Source organism: Poecile atricapillus, chromosome 15 (genome assembly GCF_030490865.1).
Source record: "Poecile atricapillus isolate bPoeAtr1 chromosome 15, bPoeAtr1.hap1, whole genome shotgun sequence".
Taxonomy (NCBI): domain Eukaryota; kingdom Metazoa; phylum Chordata; class Aves; order Passeriformes; family Paridae; genus Poecile; species Poecile atricapillus.
This window is the reverse complement of record NC_081263.1, coordinates 13,135,676-13,156,384: the sequence shown is the minus strand read 5'-3', so window position 1 is coordinate 13,156,384 and position 20,709 is coordinate 13,135,676. Positions and strand designations below refer to the sequence as shown.

Genomic DNA, 20,709 nt, shown 5'->3' with positions numbered 1-20,709 from the left:
TGTTTCTACAAGGTCTTTAACCTAGACTGTGTTTTTCTTACCAAAACTCATGTAGGATTTTTCCCCCAAAATATCAGATTAGAGATACAAGTTCTACCTGGTCTTGACAAAATATATTTGGTAATAACTAATTAACAATTAATGCACCAGCACTCTTCCATTTCTGGAACTTAATTAATTCACAAGGAAAGCAAGGAAGAAGAAAGAACAGTCCTGCATCCTGAACAGCCTCTTGGCATGATAAGGGGAAAAATCAATGTAAGGTGATCTTCCAGGTGTGATTTGATGTTGTGGGGCTACAACCAGGAGCTTCAAAGAGCGTTTTGGTGTCTGTGTGGAGAAACCCCAGCCCAGCACTCCTGGCAGCTCTTTCTCTCCTGAGGTTTTCCAAGTATCATGCACAACATTATGTTATGTGTTATGCACTAGGCACCCCAGCTGCAGGGAATCTCGGGATTTTTGATCATCGAGTATCTCAGGGTATTTGTCATCAATAAAACACATTGCCCAAGTATTATTGACAAAGAAAGCAGAGAATCTTATTCTAGAATGTGTTAACAGATAAGTTATGGATGAGACATTAGGGGATTATGTGAGTTGGTCTGGTACTGCCCAGGAATCTGATGGAAGTGGTGTGCCCAGAACTGGGCACTGAGCTTTAGGAATATGGACATTAGGTGAGGTGCAGAAGACAGCAATGGAATCGAGAACAAAAAGCTTGGTAGGGCTGGATTTGTATGTTTTGAAAAAGAAGGCTGTGGGGGCAAGACAAGAAGGGGCACAGTGATATTCCAAAGGCCTGTGGGTTATCACACAGGGAACACTGAGCTGCTGTTTCCTCAGGGACACCACAACAGCCACTGGATTAAGTCACAGCAAGAAGGGTGAAAAAGTTTTGTTTTCAGGCACCTGAAGAGGCTGTGGAGGGAATCTCTGTCCATGGTGTTTTTTAAGAACAGCATAGACACACATAACTGGGGATGATACAAAAATATCATTATCCTGTTTCAGGACAGGAGGTTAGCCGTGGGAGGTGAGGAAGGTGTTGGGGCAGTGCAGGCACAGCCATCAGCAATTCATGTGCTCTGGCTTCATGCCAAGGAAAAGCATCCCAGAGTGGACAGTCTCATATGACAAGAATATCAAAGCAAAAGTCTGCAGCAAAAGAAGGAAGAAGAATTTGGTGGGAGACCACCTTCAGTATTACAGCAACACCAAATGTGTCTGATCAACATATTTTCTCCAGTGACCAGGGGCAGAACCGAAGGAACAGCTGGAGCTGTGCCAGGGAGGCTCAGGCTGGATGTCAGGGCAAGGTTCTTCCCCAGAGGTGCTGGCACTGCCCAGGCTCCCCAGGGAATGGGCACGGCCCCGAGGCTGCCAGAGCTCCAGGAGCGTTTGGACAGCGCTGCCAGGGATGCCCAGGGTGGGGTTGTTGGGGGGTCTGGGCAGGGCCAGGGCTGGGCTGGGGGATCCTGGGGGTCCCTCCCAGCTCAGGATATTCTGTGTCTCTCTGATTAAAGAAGAGCTGCCTGCAGTACCTGAAAATCCACAGCATCCCTGTGACACAAGAGCAAGTGACAAAGACACAAATGTGAGGCAAATACCCTGTTTTGGGTAGCTCAGAAGCAAGAAAGTAATCTTTTGGAGCTGGGTTTCAGGGGTTTGACAGAAAAGTATTGCAGTCATCTTGGGAAAAGCTAAAACTGGTTCTGTCCTGATGCCTGCTTTGCCTCCAAAGTGATGGCTTTGCTAAGAGAGCATGGTGGGGCCCCTCACTGCCCACTGAGGCAAGTGAGAAAGGCAGAGGAAAAAAAGACCAAGGATAGACAAGATGTTTCTTGTAGGTGATGACAAAGTTAAATGATAGTGTGCTTAAGTTTTACACCGCCTAATGGGAAGTTATGGGCCTTCAAGAACCCAAATGGTATGGAAATAGTAAAATGTAAAACAAACCCTGTGACAATGTTTGGGTTGATGGTTCTGCCTGCTCTAACACTATACCTTGCATGAAACAGATGATTTTTAAATGTCAGAGTTGGTTGGGAGGCAGAAATTTAACACCTCATGGTAAATAGTTGTTTTCATTTGTGCCATATTCTTTTATCAGATAGTATTAGAGAAATGGAATGAGGCAGCTGCTCCTGCCCATGGCAGGGGCTTCAGTCTGATTTATATGGTCCCTGCCCACCCAAAACATTCTGTGATTTTATGGACGGGATTGGAGGATCTGACATATGAGGAGAAGCTGAGAGAGCCTGGTCATTCAACCTGGGGATCGTATCAGGGGGATCATATCAGTGTGTACAGAGGTGAGTAAGAGACAGAGCCAGACTCTCCTGGGTGACAGAAGAGACAGAAGACACAGGCTGAAATGCAGGAAATTCTGCTTAAACATAGAAAAAAATGCATTTTATTGTAAAGATGGAACAGGTGGCTCAAAAAAGTTGTGGTGAGATCTCCATCCTGAGAGATACTGAAAACCCAGTAGAAGATCCTGAGGAACTTTCCCACTGCCCCTGTATGAGCAAGGAGCTTGGACCAGACACTCTCCAGTCCTTCCCTACACCCCAAATCTCTGGTTTGGGGATCACACAGGCTGACCAACCAACCTGTACCTGCACAAGCTTGAAGGTCAGCTCTCTTTTCCAGGTGGTACATGACACCTGCCTGGGGGCTTTAAGCTATTTAGGAGGAATTTCTTCATAGAAAGTGTGATTAGGCACAGGAACTGGCTTCGCAGGGAAGTGGTGGAGTCACTGTCCCTGGAAATGCATAAAGAAAGACTGGATGTGGCACCGAGTGCCATGATTACATGACACTGCGGTGTTGGCTCATAGCTTGGACTCAGTGATCTCAGAGGTCTTTACCAGCCTAATCAATCCTGTGATTTTGTATTCAAGAGTGAGGACAGGCTTCTTGCCAAGGGAATTGATTGTGTACCAGGACCCATGATGTCCAAAGGTGTTTTCACATTAAAAAGCAGAAGAATGTACATTCTTATATACAAAAAAGCCCTTGATGTTCTGACAACGGGGTATTTACAACAACATGTCCCATTAGAGACATCAAGGGCTCACTTTTAGCATATGGTGGAAATCTCTGCTCAGACCCAGCTCAGGAAAACCTCAGCAAGCAAAGGAGACTTGCATGGGAATGCCAACATCCCAACCCCAAGCTGGTCAGAGAGAGCAGTGCCACAACTGGAGGCCTGTCATTAGTAGTGTCCCCCAGGGTTCACTCCTGGGCCCACTATTGTTGAATTTATTCACCAATGAATTGGATGAGGCGGTCGATGCCTCCCCATTGGGGTCACATCCTCAGAGGGATCTCAGCAGGCTGGAGAGATGGGCAGAGGAACCTTCTGAAATTCAGCAAGGGCCAACGCAGGGTCCTGCACCTGGGGAGGAACTGCCCCAAGCACTGCACAGGCTGGGGCCAACCTGCTGGGAAGCAGCTTTGTGAGGACCTGGGGGATCCTGGTGGACAGGAAACTCTCCACGAGCCAGCAGTGTGTCCTTGTGGCCCCTGGGATCCAGGAAAGCACTGGGAAAAGCACTGCCAGCAGGTCAGGGAGAGGATCCAGCCCCTCTGCCCAGCCCTGAGGCACATCTGGAGTGCTGTGTCCAGTTCTGAGCTCCTCTGGACAGGGGGACAGGGAGCTCTGGCAGCAGCGCCCAGCAGAGGCTGCAGAGATAAGAAAGGGCCTGGAGCACCTTCCTGATGAGGAAAGGCTGAGGGAGCTGGGGCTGTTCAGCCTGGAGCCCCAGCTGAGAGGGGCCCTCAGCCCTGGGTGTCCCTTTCTGCAGGGAGGGCTCCGAGCAGGGCCCAGGCTCTGCTCCCTGGGGCCCGGCAATGGCACCAGAGCAACGGGCAGGACCTGATGCCCAGGAAGTTCCACCTGGACAGGAGGAAGAAATTCTTTGCTGTGCAGAGACCGAGCCCTGAACAGATTGTCCAGAGAGGCTGTGGAATCTCCCTCAGTGGAGATATTCCAGAACCGTCTGGACGCAATCCCGTGCGATGCGTTCTGGGATGGCCCTGCCGGAGATGGCAGTTTAGCTCCGATGGGCGATGGTCGCCTCCAGCCCTCTCGGTCCGTGGGATCCCGGGGCCGTGCGGACACGGCAGCGGTTCCGCTCCCCGCCCTCAGCGCTGCCCTCAGCGCTCCCGCCGCCGCCCGGCGCGTGCGCAGCGCGGGAGCGCCGCAAGTCGCGCGAGGCGGCGCGGTGGGCGCGCGCAGGCGCGGGGCGGGGCGGGCGCGCGGCGCTGATGCAAGAGCCGAGCACGGACTGACCCCGCGGTACCGAGCGACCCCGGCCCGCGGCCCCCGCCGCAGACATGTCCGGCGACGAGGTGAGGCCCGCCGGCCGTCGCCACTGCCACCCGCGGCTGAGCCGCGCCCGGGGGCTGCGCCGCGCCGGGGGCCGCCGCCATGTGGGCGCCGGGCCTGAGGCCTGCGGCGAGCGCGGCCTCCGCCCTGCGCGGGGCCGGGGCCAGGGGCGGGCGGGGGTCTCGCTGGGCCGGGGCTGAGGCAAGGCGGGGGGCGCAGGCCGGGCCGGGCCCGCGGGTGTGTGCTGGGGCCGAGAGTGCTGGGAAGGCCCGGAGCTCCCGGTGTGCTGCCGGCAGGGAGAAGCCGGAGAGGGAGGCAGATGGCACCGCCACCGCTTCTCCATCGTGTTCTGCGGTGTTTGGCGAAACGCAGCGTTGAGGCAGTTACCACTCGCTTTCTGGAGCTTTAATATCTCGGGTTTTAACCTTGAGAGCCGAATAGCTACATCTGAACGAATGATAACTTCACGTTCTCCGGATCTGGTGTGTTTGTCTAGGCACAGTACCAGGGAAGATGATACATCCGTGTCTGAGAAATTTTTCAGTTGTTGTAAATGCCCTGTGTTGGCAGCTTTACTGGCCTCATTTCTATTGCTCTCTGGGGAAAAGGAAAGTTTTCCGTGTGTGAGGTGCTCATCAGCCTGGTGTAGCCGTGGGAAGCTGGATCCAGGAGATGGCTGCTTCTGGCCTTGTGTCTTCTCTCTGGTGTTTAAAATACCTGTGTGGCTTGTTTCCTTCAGAGCAAAGTGATCACTCAAGCCTTGGAGACAGGCTTGTTCTACGTCATTAAGGAGAACTGGTGTAATTACCACTTATTTTAGTGGTAGCTATGACTGACTTACTCAGCCACTTTAGCATCTAGAATGGATACGTTGTATTTTTGTGCCTAAATGTGTCATGGGAGCTGCAGTTCTCATGTCTGGGCTGTTCTCTGCACTCAGGAATGGTTGCATCAGGTACTGTCTGACTCAGGTGATCACGGAGCCCTGGAACAGTTCATGGAGTGTCCTGCTTTGAATTTAGTTTGTATCAGTAAGACTGGTTTTCTTGCTTAGTGGATTAATTTGATATTGAGGTGATTCCTGGGATCTGTAGTGAGTTTCCACCTCTGGGCTGCTTTATGTGACAGAATAAAGACGATGGCAGATTACACAGTTGAGCTGGCACTGTTCTTCAGGTTCATGTGCAGTGAGTGCAGGTGCCTTCCAGAACTTCTGTGTGTCTGGGTGCTGTGAGCCAGATAGTTTGATATTGATGTTAAGTTGGTGAAACTTTTTAAAGCCTGTGAAATTGAGAAAGGTGAAGACACAGAAGACAAACTAACACTGGAAACTGGGATAGATGGTGAGAAGCTCATTGTGTTGAGCTGCAGCTTAAAGTTTTCAGAGTTGTGTGTGAAAGAAACTCATTGCTGGGAATATCCCTGAGTGCTGCCCAGAGCTGGGGCACAGCAGGGACAGCACAGGCCCAGTTTTTGGGGGAAATGGTCTGTTAATGTTCAGTTTGTTAAAAATCCTACAAAGTACATAATCCCACTGAAGAGCTAAAAGTTCTTTGAATCCTGCAGTTTTGTGAAGCTCCAAGCAATAAATTAGAGAGTGCTGTGCTTTGAGCAGCCAGAAAATTTAAGTGCTGCTTGGTCTTAGCAGTTTTGCCCCTCACCCTAGAGATAGTCAGTGTAAGGACACCTGAACTGACTTGATCAGGGCAGGGGTGATGTCTGCTTCTTAGGCATGCCTGTGTTTCTTCAGACTAAGGAAATGGGATTTATTTGTGACTTCTGGTGGAACCTCTGCCGTTTGCCACTGTCACAGCAGTTCTGAGGATCATTGGCTTCAGTCTTGAGTTGCATTTGGTTTATGAAATTTTGATTCTGTTTCCCCCCCTCTGTTTGTTCACCTGCTAATTTTCTTTAAGTTGGGATTTTGACTGTGTAGACACTTGAATTAAGGAGCAGGTATATGGAGATGGATGTGAGAAGGAACCATGTGGTCTACAAAGGAGAAAACCCCCTATGGGAATTTGGCTCTGAGAGCAGGAACAGGATGAGAATTTAGAATTTTTTTCACACAGGAAAAGCATCCAGATTTGTTACATTGGTGCTGAGGGTTGCGGTTCCTTCAGTAGAAAACCAGCAACTTTGTAGATTGTCAGCACTAAATGGTATCATAAAGTTCAGACTAAGTCAATGTGCTGAGCAGAGAAAGGGAATAAAGAAAGTTTGGAAACACCTGTCTCAGAAAGCCAGAACATGACTGGCTGGGTTATCAGACTGGTTCATTTATGTCATGACTTGTTAAAGCAAATGTGACCTCAGGCTCTTGCTGAGTGCTTGTTGAAGCCCTTGGTGAACAAAATATTTCAGGCTTAGGCCTCCTCCTCAGGTTGTGGACTGTGACATGTTCTGAGTAGGTGTTGGGTGTGCAGAAGCCTGGCTTGCCCTGCCTGCCTGGGATGGCCCTGCTCAAGGCCACCTGGGTTTAATGCTGAAAACCAGTCTCCTGCATCCAGGAGTTGTCTTGGTGTGTTTAGTTCAGTGTAGTTAGGCTGCAGACACGCTGTCTCCATAGACACAAGAGGTCCTTTGTGGTGCTTCAGATGTATTTTCCCTCACAAAAAATGATTTGGGCTGGGTGGGCTGGTTCCTTCTTAGAAACTGTTACATCTGGGCAAGGCATGATCTTAGGTTTGTTTCACATGAGACAATAAAAACCTCCTCAGAGTCTTGCAGAGCATCTTTGTGGAAATGAGTCAGCCACTTGTGCCTGATCCTGAGGCTGTGCACTGTGCCCATGCAGGCAGCTCTCCTGCTGTCCCAGCAGGCTGAGGACATCCAGGAGGAAGCAGACATGGAACCAGTTGGACATGCTGTGATTTCTGTGCATTACAGCAGCATGATTCACACCACTATCTAAGGAAGCAGCAGAGGAAAGCCCTCTGGCAGAACTCCTTTGAAGATCATTCCAGCACAGCGTGTGCAACTAAAGACCCATTTCAGCAGTTGTAAAGCCTCAGTGGCCCCCATGTGTGTGCAGGCTTTGGGGATGTTGTACCTCAGACACACATCTGAGCAGTTTGATGCCTTCAGTAGAGCCTGTATGAAACATGTATGTTTCAGAAAATGGGAAGAATTATCGCAAGAACAGCATGTATAGGAGAGTGAGAAGTGCAAGGAAAGATTGTGCTGCGGGGAGAGGAAAACCACCAGACTTCAGGGAGTGGCTGGGCAAGAAGCTGGAGAACTGCTCCTTGGTGGAGTGCTGGTTCTTCCCTGAGTGAGGGCGTTCATGATGGTAAAGTACAGCTCTGGGAGAACATTCTTCCATTACTGGACAAGAAACCTTGGAGAAAGTGTCTAAAATTGTTGTATTTAATATTTAGTATGGCGTGACAGTCCAGGCAGATGTGTGCAGCAAACTGACCAACAGCTGGGATGTCAGCTTGTGTTTGAAGTGAAACAAAAGGCTTCAAGGTGTTGGAAAAAATCCCTCAGGTCTGCAGATGATGAATAGGTTAAAAGTGAGTCTGGGGTTAGTGCCTTCTTCACAGCCAGACAAGGTGAATTAAGCTGCTTTGCTGGCTAAAGAGCTCATTAACAGCTTTTAATCACTTGGTGTCTGAGGTCCAGTTTCTCAGTCTGGGGAGGGAGGATGAGACATTTTCCATTTCAGTGTTCAGAGCTGATGCAGGTGTTGCTGTATCATCAGCCCCTTCTAGGTTTCCTCCTCATCCAGAGTGTTCTTGTCAACAGAATTGTTGGCAAATCTTGCCTTGAATAAATCTGGGAATTAATGTGTCTCACAAGTGGAAGTGATATATCATCAGACCATGTGTTTTGGTGGGGTTAAATTTTCTTCTGTGTTGAATGGTGCTGTATTGCTGCAAAATTTGAGTCCATAATGGTCATGAAATAGAGATGGTAGTCAGCCTGTCAGAGAGTCACAGCTTTAAAATATTTTCAGCTGCACTAATAAATAGGTGACAGGAAACTTGGACTACAGGAAAAGTAGCAGATGTTGTGAACTCTGTCAGTTTTCCCTTGTAATTGACACAGTTGAGGTTGAAGCCGAGGAGCAGTTTGGGAAAATTGTTACAAATAATAAATGGGGGATGATTATTGAGCTGCTAAGGAGCTCTTGACTTTTACAGATGATTTTCGATCCTACTATGAGCAAGAAGAAGAAGAAAAAGAAGAAGCCCTTCATGCTGGATGAGGAAGGAGGAGGAGACATACAAACGGAAGAGACTCAGCAATCAGAAACAAAGGAAGTTGAACCAGAGCCAACAGAAGACAAAGATGTTGAAGCAGATGAAGAAGACAGCAGGAAGAAAGGTAAAGTGAATCCATGTAGATAAACTCACAAAGGTACTGTTTTGAGACTACAAGCCCAGTTTCAAGAATTTGACATCCCAGAGTATAAAGCCAGAGCCTTGGTTTGTTCAGAGATTTGTGATTAATCTCTGGTGCCTGTTTGGAGGGCACATTGCCTTCCTGCTTGGAATCACGTTCACAGATATCACCAAGCTCCCAGGGGCTTATATAATTTCCAGTTTTCTAACTCAAACAGTTCTTTGTGTGAGGCACTGAAAAGAGACTCTCTAAAACAGTGTGAAGCTTTAAATCTTCCGTGTGCACTTGTTGCAGTAATTCCACAGTTATGTTTCTTTTTAATTTGAACAATTAAGCAATAGTGTGAATGTCAGAAACATGGTTAAAGGAGTTTGTAGTTTGTGGACGATTCTGAACGTGGCAACCAGGGTGTTCTTTGAAATCTTTTAGGAAGTGTGTGATTGTGTATAAAACCTTGCTTTTTAAATTGAGGCCAATGTCATTTCAAGATTACCTAATTCAGAGAGTGCCATTAACTTAAATCCAGTTTGTTGATAAAATTGGCTCCTGGTGCAGACCAAAGAAACTGTACCTTCCTCCTGCACTTCTCATTTTTCATCCAAGCACTCTAATGACAAAAGTGACTAATTTATCTTGTACACCAGGAAGAAAAATTAAACATTTAAAGTATCAAAAGACAGAAGATGCAGAAACTAAAACAGTATTTGGGGGCAGAGGGGGATGATCTCTTCAAACCTGAAGGATATCCACAGGGGTTACAGATCATTGCTCATATCTTACTGTAATGTTTTGAAGATTTGGATGTAAATTAGAAACCTTAATGTCTGAACTGTTTCTACATTTACACTTCTTTAGGCAATCCTTTGTTTTTGTTTTTTAGATACAACAGATGACTTGGATGATTTAAACTTCTTCAATCAAAAGAAAAAGAAGAAAAAAACAAAAAAGATATTTGATATAGATGAAGCAGAAGAAGGTGTAAAGGTTTGTTTACATAATTTGACTATGTGTGAAAACTCTCTTGCTTCCATTTTCTTGAGAGCAAGAGCAGGAGATGTCTCAAGTCTGTCACTGTGTCTTGGTGCAGTTCATGAATAAACTTTAAATGTCTTTCATTTTTTTTGATGAACATGTTTCTCCTGCCTGGACTTTTTGTCCAGAAGTGGAAAACCCTGCCTACTCTGCACAAAGATGTGCAAATAATTGAGCAGTCTGTAGGAAGAGCTGATTAACCTCAAGGTTAATTGTCTTTTGGGGTTAGAGAGGTAACTGGATGTCAGAAGCCACGCACAGAACAGTCCTCTAAAGGCCAGCACTTCAAATAAAGTGCATATATCTGCCAAGAAATCTGTTTTCACTCTGGTGTTTTCTTTAGAAAGGGTTGGCCACTGTGCTGTGTTCCAGAAGGTGTACAAGATATTTTTACTCTTCTCAAGTTTTATTCCAAGTAGTGTTTTTGTATCACATGTCAGTGTAACTGGCAAGCCCAGAGAGCAAGAGGATAGAGAAATGTGACATTACGCATAAACCTCCTCTTCAGATTCTGCCTTATGGGGAAGAAGACGTTCTTCTGATCTGCCTCAGAAGACAAAATGCTTTCTCTGTGTTCTTTCAGTGTGCAGAATTGTGATAACAGATTAGAGTAGCATGGCTTTGCTTTCCCTTACTGCTGCCATGTGGGGTGTTTTGTTCTCTCCTGTCCTCAGATGGCTGCTGCCTTTAAGTGCAGCCTGACCTTGTTCCTGGCTAGCCACAAGTTAAGCCAGGAAGTGCCAGTCTGGCCCTGCTCATGGCAGTAGTGCAGGGTATAGGGCTCTCTTGAACATGCTGGAATTCCATTCTTACCTGTTGGGTTTCAGGGCAGTGGTGGATGTCACCAGTATTCACCTCTGTAGTGTGCAGCTGGTGTTACTTTGTGGTGCTGTGCAGTGGAGGGCTGTGGTTAACACTGGATAATCCACATTCTTACTTCTTTGCAGGAATTGAAAATTGAAGGAGATGTGCCAGAGACAGTAGAACCTGAAGATGATCTTGATATCATGCTGGGCAATAAAAAGAAGAAAAAGAAGAATGTGAAGTTTCCAGATGAAGATGAGATAATGGAAAAGGATGAAGGTAGAAGTATAACCTAGCTCAGTCAGATGTCATAAGTGAAATGCAGCCCACCTTGTATGTGAATAAGTTCTGTTCAAATGCCTTTTTTGCTACAAAATTGATCAGAAAAATGTTCTGTAAAAGCACTGTATAAATTTGCCATGAGTGCTCGTGTCCCTTGTTGACAAACAGAGAAGACTCGAGTCCACATCTTAGTGGAACTTTCTCCTGTGTACCTTTTAGAAATCATGTAAGCATGAGGTTCAAGAATGTTTCTTAATGAATCCCCAAAAACTTTTTCTACAGCATTCGAGGATGAAGATAGCAAAAAAGATGATGGGATTTCCTTTAGCCTTCAGTCAGGACCTGCGTGGGCAGGCTCAGAAAGGGACTACACATATGATGAGGTAATGTTCCAGAGACTCTTAAAACACATTTTCCATGTTCATCTGCATCAGTAGAGCCTTATGCTCCTATTTCTGACTTCAGAGTGAAGGACTTGTAAATCTAACAAGGTGTGTCTTCTATCAGAGTAATTTTCAGATGGGGCAGTATTGGTTATAGTTCCAACACCTCTGCCATGGGCAGAGCAAACCCTTGGGGAAGTGGTGTTGGGAGTTTGCAATTATCAGAACGTTTTAAGTGTGTTCTGAAGCAGGTGGGGAAATGCTCTTAGGCAAAGGTAGTCTGATATTCACTGTGAATGCTGTTTCAGGTGGCTTTTAGAAGTGAGGGGCTGTGAGAAATGGAAAATGCTGATGTGAGTGTGAATCCCTCTTTTGCAGTTGCTCAATAGAGTTTTTAACATCATGCGGGAAAAGAACCCGGACATGGTGGCTGGAGAGAAGCGGAAATTTGTCATGAAGCCCCCGCAGGTTGTGAGAGTAGGGACCAAGAAAACATCTTTTGTCAACTTCACAGATATCTGCAAATTGTAAGTTTCCTCTCTGGATTTCCCAGGAATAGCAGATGGATGCACTGCTCTGTGCTCCTGTGTTGAAGGCAGAGTTTTCTGGCAAGTGACTGTGGCAAACCAGGAGTGGAAGCTATTTCAGTCAGAGAGCTCGTTACATTTCTCTGTGAGAAGATACTTCTGAACATGATTTATTGAGAAAATTTCTAATTTTATACTTAAATTACAAAAATGGTGCATGGGCTGAAACTTGGTGAGTTCATTGGCTTCTATCAAGTTGGGTCACCAGTGACATTTATGTGCGAGCCTTGAGGAGAAGGGTGGGAAAAGTTCTTTTGAATTTGAGCTGACTATAAATACTGTCCTCTCAGGAAATGACATGGACTCCAGTAGTGTTTCCCACTGTTTTCTGCACTGATATCTACATCTTAATTATGTCTTGTGAAGGCAGCTCTGATCTTTGTGAGCACTTCTGGGAATGCAGATCTGACGGGTATCAGATGTATGCCAGAAAACAGGCCTGGTGAAACCCTGCTGAGGGTGCACTAAGGGGAATTTTTAGTGGTAGTTACTAATGTTTTTTCAGGGGATGAGACAGTAAGAATGAAAAACCATTAATAGAAAACTTCTTTTCACTAGTTGTTGTAATTTTGAGTTGGAGATAGTGGGAGGTTTTTTGTGTGGACTGTTTTTTATGTGCTCTTCAGTGCAGACCCCTGGTACTGCTCCCTTTGAAACTTTCTAACTTAAATTGAATTTACCCTGCCAGTCCTGTATAAATACCAAATTTCTCTGAAGAGGGAAGGTTAAACATTTCCTTACTTTATTTTTAGATTACATCGTCAGCCAAAACATCTCCTGGCATTTTTGTTGGCAGAATTGGGTACAAGGTAAGGCTGCTGGGCTGTGGTGTGCTTAGGGTTGATGTTGGTCAAATAGAACATTTTTGGGGTATAGATGTGCTGGAACATGAGGCTTTTGTTCCCTGCACTTCAGTGCTGTGCTGGGTGATTGAGGAGAGAACATTTTAGTGAGGAGGTACAGAGGGGAAACTCCAAGTCCAAGGGAATGGTCTTGTTCACTCCCCTGAGACAGGCAGGTGAAAATTGTGCCTGGGCAAAACTTCCTGTAGGAAATAGCTCTAAGTACCTCAGAATTTTGCATTTTTTTTTTTTTTTCCTACAACACAATTGTGGCTGTGCTCCTCTTGAAGAACACATCCATACCTTGTTTCATGTTCTTGATTTGTTTTAACACTTCACACCTGCAAATCAAATAATTTATTTTCTCTTTTCAATCAGTGGTTCAATAGATGGTAACAACCAACTGGTAATCAAAGGAAGATTCCAGCAAAAACAGATAGAAAATGTCTTGAGAAGATATATCAGTAAGTAGAACTCCCTTTCCCACTGCAGATTTCTCTCAGGCCCCTTGTGATGCCCAGGGGCCCAGGTGTGTGCCCACCGTGGAGGAGGCTGAGGAGCCATTTTAACTTCCCTTTATCATGGAATAATGCAAATTCAGGTGGTTCTGCTGTGGTTAGGCCACGGGCTGTACTCTGTCCTGCACTAAAACATGCCAAGGAAAACAGAGCATTTGAGAACTGCTTATTTTCATCTGAGCTTGGTGTCTTGGCTTTGATGAGAACGGTGGAAAACAGCAGTAATTGTTAATTTTGCAGTCTGTTGTAGCCATGAATTGACAGATGCAGTGTTTGTGTGCCACAGCTGGTCAGAGGACTCAGATTCTGTGTCACAAAGCTCCTGCCCTAGTGCTGTGTCAGTACCAGAGCTGCTGACACCTGGCAGTGCTGCCTCAGCAGAGGAGCTCAGGGAGCACCAGGGGGAACTCATTACTGGTCATTAACTTTAAAACAGCATCAATGCTCGATGTAGCACCCAAAACCTCCTCCTCGTTAACCAGGGGTGATTTTTAGGTTTCCATAATCAGCCCCTCTGAGCTGGTGGGTGTGTTGGCACAGCTTTCCCAGAGAGCTGTGCAGCAGCAGCTGCTGCTGGGTTAACTGGCCCTTGCTTCCCACAGAGGAGTACGTCACCTGCCACACGTGCCGCTCCCCCGACACCATCCTGCAGAAGGACACCCGGTTATACTTCCTGCAGTGCGAGACCTGCCACTCCCGCTGCTCCGTGGCCAGCATCAAAACAGGCTTCCAGGCTGTCACAGGCAAGAGAGCACAGCTCCGTGCCAAAGCTAACTAGGTTTGCTAATCAACACTGGAGGAGTTGGCAAAGTGTTCTGGGGAGATGGGACTGGACAGGTTTGCAATCGGAGTGGATTTACCATTGTATTAAAGCAAGGTTGTAAAAACGACAAATTTGGCTTTTGATTGATTGGTCTGTGAAATCCTTGCAAGATGCAGATCCTCAAGCTGTTCACATACATTTGCTCATTGAATATATTTTACCAACTGTAAAGGAGCGTGGTGGGAAAGGAGGTGCTTTTTAATCCGTTCAGACTTCTGTAAAACACAAGATAAATTAAAGATACTATAACAGTGAGTGTCTTGGATTTGGATTTTTCCTTCAGTTTCCTCTTCAAACACTGGTGGGAATGGTTGGTGTGTTGTTCTGCAGATCATGTCACTGAGCTATGTCCAAGACCCAGAATGAAGTTTTGAGATAAAGGCTATTTTGCTTTTACATAACAGGCTTATTTTAGTTATGCTGTCATGAAACAGAGAAACCAGTCAGGGTCCCAGTGCTGACAGGCCAGCATGAGCCCTGCTCCTGCTTGTACAGCCATGGGTGCCTTGTGCACAGACAGGGGGGTCAGGGCATGCTGGTGCTGCTTAATTAGGCAAAAATAGCTCTGAGAGAGTTCAGCCACCAGATTAGTGCTGAATCTTAACATAGAATCAATAAACTGTACTGTAAGTTTTCATAGTGTCATAGTACTAAATTTTGCAATTTCTAATAGAGAAACATTTATATTTCTAAGTCCTGCACTCTTCATCACTTTAAAAAGAATCTAAATGCAGCAAAAAACAAAAAAACTAGTAGGTCTAAATGCCATTGTATGGTGGCTGCAACACAGTCTTCTATAAATCGTGAATTTGCAGGAGACACTGCCAAGTAATTTGGGTTCCAAATTAACATTTTGCTTCAGGATCTTCCCGTGCCCTTCCTCTGCTGGCAGTGTCAGTGACCTCAGGGGACACCTGGTGCTGTCCTCGCTGGGTTTTGTGTAGAAGTTGTTCCAGCTGGGGAGTACAGAGATGCAGATGGGGAGTGAAGGTCCCCCCTGGGTTGCAGAAGTGGGGACAGTTGTCACTCGATTGCCAAAATATCCCAGGGGGAGGGAAGGGTGGAGCAGCTCAGGGCCCCGGGCAGCCACCCCTGCGGGTCAGGGGAGCAGCCTCCTCCCCAGGGGAGCTGGTCCTTCTGAAGGCAATACAGCAAACACCACAACTTGAAGGGTTTCTACTAAGTTTTAACCTTTGCACGTTAACACAGAGCACAGTATTGCTGGGGAGTCACTCACTTGCTATTTGAAAACTTTGACAGTGCTGTAAGGTGAAAAATCAAGGTTTTATGGTTGGTTTCTTAAAAGCATTTTGAATTTCAAGTGAGCTATAACAATGTTGGATGTATCTTAAAGTGAATAAAGCCAGGATCAGTGCCTCTTGTAACATTATTGTTGTATTCTTGTTTCTTCCTCTAGCAAAGAGTCTCCTGTTGGGAGTAAAACCTTGGAAAAGTGCGAGTTGCCTTTTTGTTTTGGTGACTTGTTGGTGGGATGCCCTGAAATAGCTGAAGAGCAATAATACTTTGTTTTTAAATGCTTGTTTTTCCCTGGGTCAAATACCTTTAACATACTTTAAAAAATACAGTGTGGTCTAGAGCTGGTGCTGTATTTCAGTGCTTTCACTTGATTTAGTGGAATTGGATCAAAAAGATCCAAGTTAATAAAGGAATAAATCATTATTCCAATCTCTCAGCTGTGAGCTCTGGCTTGCAGGAATTTGATAGGTGTATTTTGTAGATGTGCTTTGAGTCTGTGCATGAAACCCTGAAGGCTTTTAATGACTGATATTTGAGTGCAGCATCTTGAGCTGTCGGCTCAGACCCCGCTGTGGAATAACCTCACTAATGCAGGAAAAGGCTGTCTAGGAGCAGATAGCAGTTGGGGTTTATTTTTTTTAGGAAAAAACTTCCAGAGTACATTCAGATAATGTTGTATGAACACAAATGCCTCATGCTGCTGCTGAGGCTGATGTGAGTTTGAAGTACAGTTGTGTTCAGAGGCAAAAAAGATTTTACTTGAGCTGGCTGTGAGAAAGCAGCTTAAGGATGGAGTTCTCAACAGAGGAGGGGGTAGCTGAGGTTGCCCTGGGCCTGTGTGCAGATACCCTTTTGGAGGCAGAGCTGGTTTTGTCTGTGTTTTTTCCTCTCTGAGCTGAAAATCGGCTGTGTGGATATGTGGGAGCCAGATTTTAGGTACTGAAAGTCCCTGTGTGACTGACAGCTGGGCTGCTCCTCTCCGTGGCTTTTGCCATGCCCAGTTCTCCACCTGATCCAGTAATCTGAGCAGTGCAGGGCTGCTCCTTCCCAGCAGTGAAGGTGAAACATCTTCCAGCCCAGAACATTCAAGAGATCATCTGAGACTTGTCCCTGGAGGTGCTGGGAGAACACACAATTTCTGTTGTGGTCAGTCACCCTGAGATTTACTGATGCTTTGGAAGAATAATCTCTTTACCTCCACTTCTGCCAGTTTGTGCTTTTATCTCCACTGTCAGGTGCTTGCAGTACAGAGGGTTGGGGACCGTGCTCATGTCCCTGAAGTAACCAGGGAAATGGAAACATCTCATTCCCTAATTGATCACAAATCCTGTGGGATCAGCTGCCCTGGGGCTCATGTGCTTCTGTTCTGCTGAAGTCACTGGTGGCTACCATGAAAATCTGTGAGAATAAACTCCATTGCTGGGAGCTTCTGGCCAGAGCAAGAATTTAATCATGTTTTGTAACCACAGCTGGTATAAAGGAGGAGCATTTATGAAATGGCTCCATGGAGAGCTGGGAGTTTCTGGTTGCTCCTGGGGCTGCCACATTGTGCAGGGTGTCCTCCAGGCACATCCCGAGATCCCTGCTTTGGGACAGCTCTGGGGCAGCTTTTCAGGGAGCCTGGGGCACCTGGGGTTGTCAGCACGGAGAGGAAAAGAGCAGATTTTCAAAGCTGTTGCTACCAGGACAGGGTTTGTCATGAACTGCAGGGGATGTTGAACTTTAATTGGGTGAAAGGACCTGTGGTGGTGGCTGGAGGGGAGGTACAGGAATAGAAACAGCAGGAAGTTCCTGAAAATCAAGAAAGTGGGAAGTTGAGTGTGATGCTGACAGCTGAGAATCATTAGAATTTATCTGTTCATCTTATAAATAACATTTCTCCAGCTTTCTGCTCTGCCCCTGTGCTCAGTTTTCCCCTAGAGGTTTATTCCAGATTACTGGAATAGCATCCAAGGAGGTGAGAGGCCAGGCCTTGAGAAGGATTGAACACAGACATTGAACAGCAATCAGTAGCTGCACAAGAATATTTTGCAGTTCAGATTCAGTCTGGATGGAGAGCAAAGTGCAAAGCTGCTCCAGCTGCTAAAAGAATTGCTGGATTTTCTTTCTGAGTTGTTCCTGCTGTGGTGAAGGTCAGTTGCCAGAGTAGCAGAGGCCCCAGGTCACAGGGGGATCAGGACAAGCCTGTCCTGGTGAAAACCTTTCCTGGTTTTTGCAGCAGTGCCAGCGAGGCCACAGCTGGAGTCTGCAGAGGGTTGGATTCCCTCAGTGTCCATGGGAGCAGCCAGGGTTGGGCTGGACCTGTCTGGCTCTGCCCCTCATTCTGCTCTCTGCTTTTGTAGGGACAGTTGGCAGTTCAGGCTTGCTCTGCTTCCAGGGGTTTGTCCACCTTGGGAAACTCAAGTGGCTCCAGTTTGGGTTAACAGCTGGAAGGATTTTGGGTGAACAGTCAAATCCTGTGGCAGAGAAAGGAGCACAATTCCGTGTGTCCTTTCCCTCCAATGCAGCGAGCTGAGGGAGCAGAAAGGTTGCTCTGAACAGTTGCTGAAATGATCTTGTGACAGGAGGAGGAAAAAGGATTTTGGGAAGATGTTACATGGCAATATCTTCCTCCTAAAGTGAATCATCTTTTTCTTCTAAAGAGAAACAAGTTCAGGGGCTGGTGCTGATCCTCACATGCCTCACCTGGACAAGCCTTTGCTTTGAAGGGACCTCACCTGGCTTCAGTCCCTGGGTTAAGAAGTTTGGTGTTTGCAGTTCTCTCATTATTTTAGGGTTTTTTTAGTCATTATTTTAGGTCTTTCATTATTTTAGCTATTTCAGTGATGAAGACAGGGCAGTGCCATCAGAGGTCATTCAGCCAGTCTTTAGTTGTTGGAAAAAGCCTGAAGACTGCTTTTCCTGTAGGTGTTTCTCCAGATGTGGATACAGATGAGCTCTAAATACACTTTCACAGAGGTATCACAGCATAACCCTGTACACTCTTAAATATCCTTGATATAGAATGGCTGTCAGTCTGTCCTGAGCCCAAGGGAGAAGTTCCTTGTACAGAAAGAGAAATTCCAGCTGGCCCTGGAAATGTGTTGCTGCCCAACAGACCCAAGGAATTGGGTTTTCCTCACCAGAAGAAAAATACTTTCTCACTTTCCTCTGCTCTAGTCTGTGAGCACAGGCTCATTCCTTGCTGCCTGAGCTTGCTGTTCATCCTTTTTTTCTTTTTGCACATTGCAAACACCTGCATAATTCTGAAATAAAGCACTTTACCTCTGTGCTGGGAAGCTTTTTTCTGCCCAGTAGCCACCAGAAATGTGTGGTACCTCCCTCCCTCCCTCTTCAGCTCATTGCATGTCCCACAGTGGTCTCTGGACTCCCAGAAATTGTTTTTTCTAACAGAAGCAGCATCCTTACTTCTACATTCTGTAGTAAAGCAAATCACTTCTAAAATCCATTGTTTCTTCCCCCAGCCCTGCTTTGGGTAATTATTCTGTAAGTTTGGTGCATTTCCTTCTCCAGTGTGAGAGCACTGCACTGTGGGACTGATGGCAAAGCAGTTTGTGCCCTGATTGTCACCAGTGTCAGGTGCTTTTTTACAGGGAGGAAATCTAGATGTGATTAATTTTGAAAATAAGGCACAGAAGACAAAAAAATAATTCAATTACATTTTTTGTTTTGTGGACTGAAATGTATCTGTGCTCCTCATAACCCTCAGAATTTGCAGCAGGCCTTGTGCTGTTTTTCAGCACCAAAATTGCCTTTTTTCCACCAAGGCTGTGAAAAAATAAGTTCTGAGAAATGCAAGCTCATCTGAAATGAAGCTTAAAACATTTTTCTTTGCTGCCTTGTCCCCACCCTCCCTGACACCCTTGGACAAGAGAGCAGTGGTTGCTTTCTCTGTTCTTCTGAAGGAGCTGTGCACAGCCCTGGGCTTCTCCTGATGTGATTTGGGCTCCAGGTGTGGCTCCAGGAGCTTTCCCTGGTGGTGGGAAAGCCCTTGCTTGGGGCTGCCTGTGGACTCTCCAATATTCCACACATGGCAGTTTGTTTTTCATTCCAGATCTTCTCCATTTTCCCAAAATTCATTTAAACCATGTGCTGAAGCACATTGTTTGCCTCTCCTCTTTGCCCTGGATGAAGGAGGTGGCCTTTAAATCCTGCCCCTGGCCAAGAACATCCCTGGACTTGAGGAAGGTGGAGTGTGCTGGGGCTGGAGTCCCCTGTCCCTCTGGAGATGCTGCAGGCAGAGGTGGCTCCAGAGCAGCACAGGGTGCCCTGGTGTGTGTGGACAGAAGGGAGGGGCTGAGCTGAGGCTCAGGGTGCAGCCCAGGATGTCCCAGCTGAGCTGCCAGACCTGCTCCCCTCGCCCCACCTGGCTCAGGCTCACCCAGCAGGAGCTCTGAGCAAACCCATGGAGTGCTGGGGGCTCTGCACCCTTGTGCCAGCCTGGCAGAGGCAGCAGTGCCCCTGCCTGGGAGGAGATCTGGGCAAGGAAAGGTGCTGAACTCGGTGTTTGCTGGACCAGGGTGTCCATCCTGCCACGTGCCCCCTGTCCAGGGCAGGCAGAGCATTCCCAGTGTGGCTGGGTCCTTTCAGCACCACTGTCCCCATCCAAGGCCTGGGGGTGTTTTCCTGCCACAGGATGGACAGGCTCCATCCACCAGGAGCCTGTGGGGCTCTTGACCACATCTCCACACATAAAACTTTGTTGAGGAGAGGGAATTGAAGCTCCTGTAGGTAACAAGAAGACAATGCAGGAGGGATGTGACCACTGTGACAAACCCTGCAACTGGCTCTCACAAATGCCCCAAAGAACAGTCCTGTTACAGCTGCAGTCACTGAAGTGTTCCCAAAGTGCAGCACAGCCTGGAACTGTGATGCTCCTCAAAGTTATTGGGAATTCAAGTCAGTGGGGGTTTTTGTTGTGTCTCCTGATCAGACTGAATGAGTGCAGGCATTTTGGCCCCAGTGATTGATTGTCCATGTCCAGAAGCAATGGAAGGAGCATTTGGGACTGGAAGAACCCTCCTCTGCTGCTCTAATGCCTGTCCAGGCCAGCATGGGAAAACCAGAGCAGCAAAGCTCCCTGCACATCTGTGGGTGCCCTGCTGTGCCACGTAACCCAAAGTGTGTCAGCAGCCTCAGACACTCCTGCGTCCTGTGCAGAGCTGCAGGGAAAGCAGCAGGAACTGAGACTTTGGGGGTGTTTCTAACCAGGACTGTGCTGCTTTTGCCACTGATGGGATGGCAGCAAACAGCAGCACAAGTGAGAACCAGCTGAGGTCCATGACATTTGGGAATGGGTCCTTCCCTCTGTGGGTGGTGAGGAAAGTCTTTCACAAAAGCTTTTTTTTTTTTTATTTTTTTTTCCAAGCTCACACTGTGTGTGTGTGTGTGTGTGTGTTCAGTCGAGCTGCTCAGTTTATGTTGGTCACTTTTCTTCAGAATATGCAGCTCTTGAATTGTCTGAGGGGTTGTTCTGGAGGGAATGGACTGGCCCAACC

At 47.0% G+C, this 20,709-nt stretch overlaps 1 protein-coding gene across 1 annotated transcript; it reads left to right on the top strand.

The window, feature by feature from the left end:
• Nucleotides 1-4,217: 4,217 nt before the first annotated feature.
• On the top strand, nucleotides 4,218-14,209 carry EIF2S2 (eukaryotic translation initiation factor 2 subunit beta). The gene is made up of 9 exons (XM_058850669.1): nucleotides 4,218-4,356; nucleotides 8,482-8,665; nucleotides 9,564-9,667; nucleotides 10,663-10,798; nucleotides 11,084-11,184; nucleotides 11,563-11,711; nucleotides 12,524-12,580; nucleotides 12,992-13,077; nucleotides 13,734-14,209. Exons 1-9 carry the CDS (start codon nucleotides 4,342-4,344, stop codon nucleotides 13,907-13,909), a joined length of 1,008 nt encoding a protein of 335 aa, XP_058706652.1. The 5' UTR covers nucleotides 4,218-4,341; the 3' UTR covers nucleotides 13,910-14,209.
• The last annotated feature ends 6,500 nt before the right edge of the window (nucleotides 14,210-20,709 follow it).